Source organism: Cervus elaphus, chromosome 27, assembly GCF_910594005.1.
Source record: "Cervus elaphus chromosome 27, mCerEla1.1, whole genome shotgun sequence".
NCBI classification, from domain to species: Eukaryota; Metazoa; Chordata; class Mammalia; order Artiodactyla; family Cervidae; genus Cervus; species Cervus elaphus.
In genome coordinates this window covers 33,821,514-33,830,049 of record NC_057841.1, presented here as the reverse complement: position 1 = coordinate 33,830,049, position 8,536 = coordinate 33,821,514, and the positions used below count along the sequence as shown (strand labels likewise).

Here is an 8,536-nt window from a genome sequence, read left to right as displayed (position 1 = left end):
TATCCATGCCCCAGATGACATCACGTGCAGCCCAAGAAGCCCAGGCCAGGCCAGTCCACACAAGAGGATCCCAGGATCTGGAGAGAGAATAAAATGGTGCTGTCGGCTGCTACGGTTGGGCGCGGTTTGCTCTGGGAGTTGACTGGAATTGGTAAACTCACAAGAAAGGTTTATCTTGCTCACCAATGCAGAAGCACAGGACCCAAACCTTACCAATGGGAACAGAACCATTCAGAACAAGTGTCAACATCCTTATTCTTGAATGGGCTTTGATCTCAACACTGGCTTCAGTTTTTAGGTCTCTTTTTGACACTCCACACAGAAAATTTTAAAATAGAAAAATTTCATTTGACTACAGCCTCACCCCAACACGTGTGTCTCACACAGACCTTATTTTTTAAACAGAGTTTATTGTATTTAATACATTATAAAATTTGAAAAATTGTAGGAAAGCAGCAGACTCAAACTGGAGCAACTCTAACAAGGAATAATTCTGGCCCCTTTGCAAAACTGATCAGTTTAAAAACAAAGTAATGTTCACATCGGTGAGGCGGACAAAAAAGTGTGATTTCTGTACAAACTACATTTAAAATTTCATGTCTCGCGTCTTTCAAATGCGGTGTGCTCATGAGAGTTTTTTGTTTATTTTTTGAAGTTCTGCTCGGTCCCCCATCTAAAGAGAGACATGAAACTTCCATATGCAAAGAAATGCGATTCTAGGTGTTTCTGTTTTCAAAGGAAAAAGAAAGACAAAGGAAAAAGAAACAATGGATGGCTGTTGGCAATGGAAACCTTAAGGAGATTCATCCTCATTGCTCATGGCTTGTTTATTGGTCAGAGGCCTTGGGAGGCCCAGGACACTTCACGGCCATCACAGCACCAACTGTAGCTACCACCTTTTTTCTTTTTTTTTGCGTTTCCTACCTTTTGACATATATATATATATTTATATATTTTTTACACCTTGAGGATATCACTATTCCAATTGTTCCCATATGAATACAGGTGTGGTCTCTATTGGATATAAATGTGTCTTTTATTCAACTTTAGGTCCAGGACTCGGTTTGCTGTCCCAACTGCACATAAATGTCCCTTTTTGTGTTTGCGTTATTTGTGGTGTATGTTTTTCTCCTTTTGGCAGAAGAAATACGTCCATCTAGTCCAGAGGCTCTTGCTTTATCCGGATGACAGAGGGTCCACGGGGCGTCCGCCTCAGTTCCCGCCGCAGGACGTATTCGCTGAACTGAGATGAGTCCACGCCTCCCCCACAGGAGCCCACGACTTCAAATCCTCTTTGCTGCAACCTCTCGAGGACCTGTGAGGGGCCGAGACAAGCATCTGGTTAGAGGCCAGCTAGGTCCTTTGGCCACGTAAACAGCCCAAAGACTGTCCCACAGTTTGACATCATGTGCAGCTTGAATCCATCTTATCCAAGCCCTAAGTCTCTCTGAGATTCTGTTTTCGAAGACTCTGGATTCAAAGGCAGGAGGGAGCGAGCAAATGTTTCTAATACCTACAATGTGCCTTCATAAGCTAGCTCCACATGTGCCAAGTTATTCGCTCATTACAACCAGCTGGCATAACGGGTGGAGTTGGTCCACTTGACAGATGAGAATACTGAGGCTTACACCTAGTAAGTGATGGAACTGGGTTTCCAACTCAGGTCTCATGTTTTTTGCAATGCCATCTTGTCTGCAGAAAGAGAGGGTTCACATTTCAAAGCTCATTTACTACTAACATATTTGATGAGATGATAAAGACTATGGAGAGACAGTGATATTATCTAAATTTACTTCATCGGTGATTCAGCCTCAACTCATTCACTCTTGATTCAGCCACTGTTCTGATTGCCTGATACTGAGCTTATATATCTCAGCCTGGAAGACTGATGCAATTTCAACAGCAGAAGAAATGGACTATTAAAAGACAGTCAAGGTTTATTTACAGCTTTTCAAGTTGTGGCATTTGAAATTTACTGCCTAGTGTGCATCCAGAGAGGCAAGAATAAATGCAATGGTTATTTATATATGCCCTATATTAGAAAATATCTAAAAATTTCTCATAATTAATAGATATTTATAATGTAATCTAATTTTGAAACCAAATACCTAATGCCAGAAAGGTCCCTGGGTTTGTTATTACTTGTCTGACACTCTTGAATGCAGGGAAGAGTTCTTGCAACTCTTACATACACAAAAATACAGGAAACTGATCTACCGCAGTATGTTTCTTTAGGAATCCAACAAATATTAGACTTGCAAATGTTCCCTGCCAGAATTCTGGATATAGTTAAATTATTTCTACACCACTCTAAAAGCAAGATGATTCAATCATAACTTTTAAAAATGCCTGGCTCAATTTTTTTTTAATTTTTGGAGTTAAGTGAAATACTATCAAATAACTTACAAAATGTGATATACAGTGGATCCCTTACTATGTCTTTTTTTTTTAAACTATTATTTTTGGGGTGCCTACTTTTACATGGAATATAATCTGCTGTTTTGCAAAACAGCTAATTAGATGAGATTGGAAAGTAAGAATATACTTTCTAAAAATTAAAACTTCAAATGCTGGCAAATTTAAAAAAACCCAAGCAAGTCTTTATGAGAACAAAATGAACACTTCTCTGCAGCATCCACTTCTGAACATAAATCTACAATGCACATGCACATCAGGCAGCCAGAGGACACAATGAAGAAAACAATCTCTAAAAAAAAAAAGAAAGAAAAGAAAACAATCTTTAAGTTGAAAAGTATGCACATTAAGATGTGTTTTGGTGGCAGGTGAATAAAAAGGTGAAGAACAGCTCACTCTAAGATCTCCCCAGTAAAGGCAGGAATGTAGCTTGTCAGCAAGAAACACACCAGTTTGCTCGGCCAAACCACCGCCCTGGAAAGGATTCACCTTGATAAGGAGAGGAATTATGAAAGTAGAGGAAGCTGAGCAATAAAGAACTTAACTCTGATATCATTTGTCTCTCAGTGTTGTTAGGCTGTTGAATTGCTCTTATAAGCACATCCCTAAGCTGCCTCCCCAGAGGATCTAATATGCATAATATGATAATTATTCAATACGATCCATCCAAGGTTACCTTGAAGGTGGTAAAACTTATTCCCATGTCATGCAGACAGCTTATGCTTCTTGGCCATTCTTCTTTAAGCATCAACTTGTTAATAGCAAAGTTCCTTAAAGTCAGTGATCATTTGGGAATACTGAAATCACTCCAGTAGATACATTGCTCCTGTGCCTTAGCCCGAAGCCTCTGACCACCTAGAGGACTGGGCCTGTCCTCTAGATGGGGCAGGAGCTAGTATGGCCATGTCGTATGACGATGTTAACCCAGATGAAAACCCGCCTCTGATCAGACTCGAATGACAGGGCAACATGGCAGGCTTGTGAATGTCTGATAGTTACTCAGGGGCGGGGCCCTAGAGAAGTGATGAAACGCTGCCTAGAGAGAGCCGGGGGGCAGGCCGTGGGTGGGGGAGATTTCCGGGCTCTGAGGCCCCGCTCGGGAGCTGCAGAGGGCAGCTCAGGTGTGCCTCTGCACCTGTGCAGCCCAGGGCTGCCCGCTCTGGGGGCGTGTCTTCCTCCAGCACGCCCGGGCTCAGTGTCAGCCAGTTTCCTGCTGCCCTGCTCTCAGCCATCTATTCACAAAATTCAACAATTACAAACAGCTGGGAAGCCATCCTCAAGAGGCAGAATGATAGAGTGGGTGCTTCTAGTCTCGGAGTCTGGGGGGAGTTTTTGTTGGCTCAATACTGAATAAAGTCATGGGTCCATTCTAATGCAATCACTCCATGGATTTCCACTGAGTCACACAGACAAGCCTTGGCCCAGGGCTGGCACACGTCAGTTCCGATGGTGATCACACCCACCAGCGTCTAAGGCACGTGGCCCCTCACATTGTGCGAGCCCAACTTCTGAATTCTGCCCTTAAGTCTTCTTCTACCATAAACATCTCTACCTCAAAAGATGCTAATTCCATTCATCCCGTTTCTCCATCAGAAATCTTAGTCATCCTTGGCTTCTATCCTGTAGCTTGAAGCCATTATCAGAAAACCTTGCCAGCCCTACGTTCAAGACATTCAGGGCAGTCCAGTGGTCAGGACTGCACTCTTTCAGTGCTGAGGGTGTGGGTTCAAGTCCTAGTCAGGGAACTAAGATCCCCCTAAGCCGTGGGGCAAGGCCAAAACAAAACAAATAAACAAAAACTATTTTGGGAATTTCCTGTCAGTCCAGTGGTTAAGACTCTGAGCTTACATTGAATGGGGGCAGGGGTTCAGTCCCAGGTCGGGACAAAGATCCCACAAGCCTACAGCGAGGCCAAAAACATTTTAAAAATAAAAATGAAAACAGAAGCTGAAATTTGTTCAAGGCCATGAGACAATTTTTTAAAAAATGTTTATTCATTGATTTGGCTGCATCTCGTCTTAGTTGCCCTGCCACATGTGGGATCTTAGTTTCCTGACCAGAGATCGAACCTGAGTCCCCCACATTGCAAAGCAAATTCTAAATGCTGAACCGCCAGGGAAGCCCCCCCACCCACACAACAATTTTAAGACGTCATTCAGTACTCTGTTCATCAAGCCATAATGGCATTCGTGAACATGTATGTGGTATGGTAAGTGTGTGCCTGCTTGATTTTGTTAAAGAGTGGACTAGTTTGGGAATGGGCATTGGAACACCTGCATGGCACAGCTAAAGAAGAAAAAAAGATATTCAGAGTCGGACCCTGCTCAGTTATTGCTTGGACCCACTTTCTAACTGGTCCTCTTGTTCGCCCTGGTTTCTACCTGCTGCTGGAGTGTTCACCTTCAAATACAAGTTATAACATGTCGACCTGCTCAAATCCTCAAATGGCTTTCCATTTGACTCATGACACACGAGGGAATCAAGCCCCAAAGAAACCAACACGAAGAATCCCAGAGCACTTCCCACCTTCTGTGAGGCCCTCCACCATCTGTACTGGGGGGTCTCAGCACCCCCCACCCACCTTCACTGCCTTCAAGCCTCACTGGCTTTCCCGATGTTCCTCAATACATCAAGCATGTGCTCCTCCCTGGGGAGCCTCAGGGCTAGATGCCCCCGACCCCTCCAGGACACTCAGCCCCAGGCATCCTCTTCTCACTACCTGCTCAACACTTAGGTGGGTGACTGTTTGCCCGGCCACCCCACTCCATTCTCGTAATGTAAGCTCCATGGAAAGACCGTTGTGGTCTGTTTTCTTCCTTCTGTATCTCCAGTGCTCACTCCAGCCCCCGGCACATAGCAGGCGCTCAGTAAATGTTTGTGGAATGACAGAATGAATGCCGTAGGTCCCCAACCTTTTCGGCACCAGGGACTGCTTTTGCAGAAGAGAGTTTTCCCCCACACCGGGGGAGCTGATGGTTTCGGGAGGATTCAAGCGCATTACATTTACTGGGCACTTTATTTCTACTATTATTACACCTGCTCCGCCTCAGATCATCAGGCGTTAGATCCTGGAGGTTGGGGACCCTTGCTGTAGAGGGGTGAAGAGTTTTTACCTGCCCAGCAGGTGTGCTACCACGTGAGGGCTCTCCAGCACCTTGGAGGAAAGGCAGCCCATGAAGATAAGGGTGAGGACACTTCGTCCCTAAGAGGACACTGGCAGCCACACAGCGCGTGACGACGCCGTACCTGGACTGAGTTGAGATGACAGTAGCCATTCAGCGGAAACCTGATGACGTGCGTCGAGTCGTGATTCCAGCCTGCGTTGACGGAGTTGCACATCACGTCGCCGATCTCTGGGAACACTTCTTCTATCAAGGATTTGTCTCCGCTGAGTGTGATCCTCTCTCCGAGGTCTGGGGCCACACGCACCACGAGGCACTCGCAGGGCCTTGAGAAGCGACCACTTTCTCTGTCCTGCTTCCATCTTTCCATCTCCAACAGCATGGGCTGAAGCTGAAAATATTTTGCCTCTTCATATAACAAAGTGTAGTCCTTAAAAGAAAAAAAAAAAGGTATTTCATACTTAAAAATGCAAACATAAGGTACTGAATATGTCCACATAGAGGAGGGTGAATTTCTTACCTCTGTTACTTTGATATTCAAATCTGGGTGTAAATTTTTTATTTGTAGAGACAATTTGCATTCACTCATTCTTTCAGTGATTATAATAGGAGCTAAGAGTAATAACTGGGCTTCCTAGGTGGCACTAGTGGTAAAGAACCCACCTGCCAATGCAGGAGACGTAAGAGACAAGGGTTCAATCCCTGTGTTGGGAAGATCCCCTGGAGGGAATAGCAACCCACTCCAGTAGTCATGACTGGAGAATCCCATGGACAGAGGAGCTTGGTGGGCTACAGTCTGCAGGGTCGCAAAGAGTTGGACACGACTGAGTGACTTAGCATGCAAGAGTAATAAGGGGGAGGTGGGACACTTCCCATGAATTAAGTCCTACCATCCCCATAGTTACCCAGTGATTTGGGAATCATTTTTATTCCCATTGTGCAGATGAGAAAACTAGTGTGGGAAAGGATTCACCAAGACTTTTGTCTTTTTGTAGGAAAATGCCTTTGAATATTTAAAGTTTGGTTGTGTTGTTGAGAATCCATGTTATAACCTCTGGGTGGAACACGTATATGCGGCGAGGTGACAGAGGCACACTGTGCCCCATTCACCCCGGGTCTACACTCCTTGTCACCTGCAGTGGCAGCTCTAGAACTTCTCCAGGAGGGGCAGGGGCAGGGCCACAGTGGAAGTGGGGGTGGAGAGCCAGGGAATGGGCGCCTGGAGGGCATGCATGCTGCTTTTACTTACGGATGCATGAGGGTTTGAGAGAGGCTGCCGGGGGATGCGCTGACCCCTGCCAGCTCTTGGTGTCCCCATCACAAAGTGAGAGGGAAAAACAACCTCAGCCCGGGCCCCTGCAACACTGGTGCAGGCCCCAGTGTTCGCTGCAGCGCTGTTTACAACAGCCGAGACGTGGAAGCAACCTCAACGTCCATCGACAGGGAACAGATAAAGGAGATGTGGTACATATATGCATAGGAACATTACTCAGCCACAAAAAGAATGAAGTAATGCCATCTGCAGCAACGTGGATGGACCTAGAGAGTGTCATACTGAGTGAAGTTAAGTCAGACCAAGAAGGAGAAATATCAAATGACATCCGTTATGGGAGGAAATCTAAAAAAGAAATGGCACAAATGAACTTATTTACAAAATAGACTCACAGACTTAAGAGAACGAACTTACAGTTGCTGGGGGATGGGGAAGAATGGGGTGCAGGGATAGTTAGGGAGTTTGGGATGGACATGTACACACTGCTATGTTTAAAACAGATAACCAACAAGGACCAACTGTATAGCACAGGGAGCTCTGCTTAATGTTATGTTGCAGCCTGAATGGGAGGGGTGTTTGGGGGAGAGTGTGCATGCTCAGTCGTGTCCAACTCTTTGCAACCCCATGGACTGTAACCCACCAGGCTCCTCTCTTTGGGATTCACCAGGCAAGAATACTGGAGTGGGTTGCCATTCCCTTCTCAAGGGGATCTTCCTGACCCAGGGATCGAACCTGAGTCTCTTAAGTCTCCTGCACTGGCGGGGGGCTTCTTTACCACTAAGGCCACCTGGGAAGCCCTGGGGGGAGAATGGATACATGTCTGTGTATGGCTGAATCCCTTTGCTGTCCACCCGAAACTGTGACAGTGCTGTTAATAGACTATACTCCAGAATAAAATAAAACATTTAAAAAGACAAAAAAGATAGCAGTGCGGGAAAGGAAACTAATCTACTTCTGAAAGCACAGGCACCCAGTCTTTGGGAGTGGTTTCTTTTTCTCTTGTTTTAAAAAACTCTATTAAAACACACACAAGCCATGGAACGGGAGGAAAGGAGAGGCCGAGCGGGAGGCAGCAGCTTAGGAACAATGTTATCAAGCAGGTCAATATTATGTCTAAACGTAACTATGGCCACAATCATTTCTGGCTGTGAGATACGTGGATGCTTGTCCAGACACGCTGGCTGAGAACATTTTAATCACTGACAGGCATGTTGCCTTCCTTCCAACAGGCTGGAGCTGGCAGGCGGTGCCTGGGGCCTGCAGGAGGGCCAATGCCTGAGCCCAGGGCCCAAGTGCCACTAGAGGCCTCGAGATGGGACTGGGCAGGAGGGAGGGTAACCACAGGGGACTGCTTTATTTGGCACTTAGCTCTTTTTTTGCAAATAGACAGCAGCGGTGACATTATTCAAACCTTCCAGAGAAAACAGTTTGGAGGGGCAGGAAAAGAACAAGTGAGCCCCTGCTGGATCACTGCCTTCTGAACAGAGAAACTTGGGCTGGGTAGAAGACATGACCGTGGACGCAGGTCAGCAGAAGGAGCTGCTGCTCTACTCTGTCGTCTCCTAGCAACCCCATCACTACGGGAGCCACCGTTTTCTCCCATCATCTTATTTCACCTGCTCTGCCTCCTGACTCCCAGGAGATGCTGTTTAGTTTGGCGTTGAGAACCAAGATGAGGCATGGCTACTCTTAGGGCAGAACCGAGCCCCTCAGCCCAGCGCAGCCT

At 46.0% G+C, this 8,536-nt stretch overlaps 1 protein-coding gene across 3 annotated transcripts in view; it reads right to left on the bottom strand.

Moving 5' to 3' along the window:
* Positions 1 to 390: 390 nt before the first annotated feature.
* Positions 391 to 8,536, bottom strand: part of KCTD1 (potassium channel tetramerization domain containing 1) — a 197,807-nt gene continuing 189,661 nt past the window's right edge. For all 3 annotated transcript variants that reach the window (XM_043888873.1, XM_043888874.1, XM_043888872.1), the window contains exons 4-5: positions 5,662 to 5,967; positions 391 to 1,315 (exon numbers count right to left, since the gene is read on the bottom strand). In XM_043888873.1, coding sequence (XP_043744808.1) covers positions 1,157 to 1,315; positions 5,662 to 5,967 — 465 coding nt within the window. In that variant the 3' untranslated portion in view covers positions 391 to 1,156. The remainder of the gene's footprint in view (positions 1,316 to 5,661; positions 5,968 to 8,536) is intronic.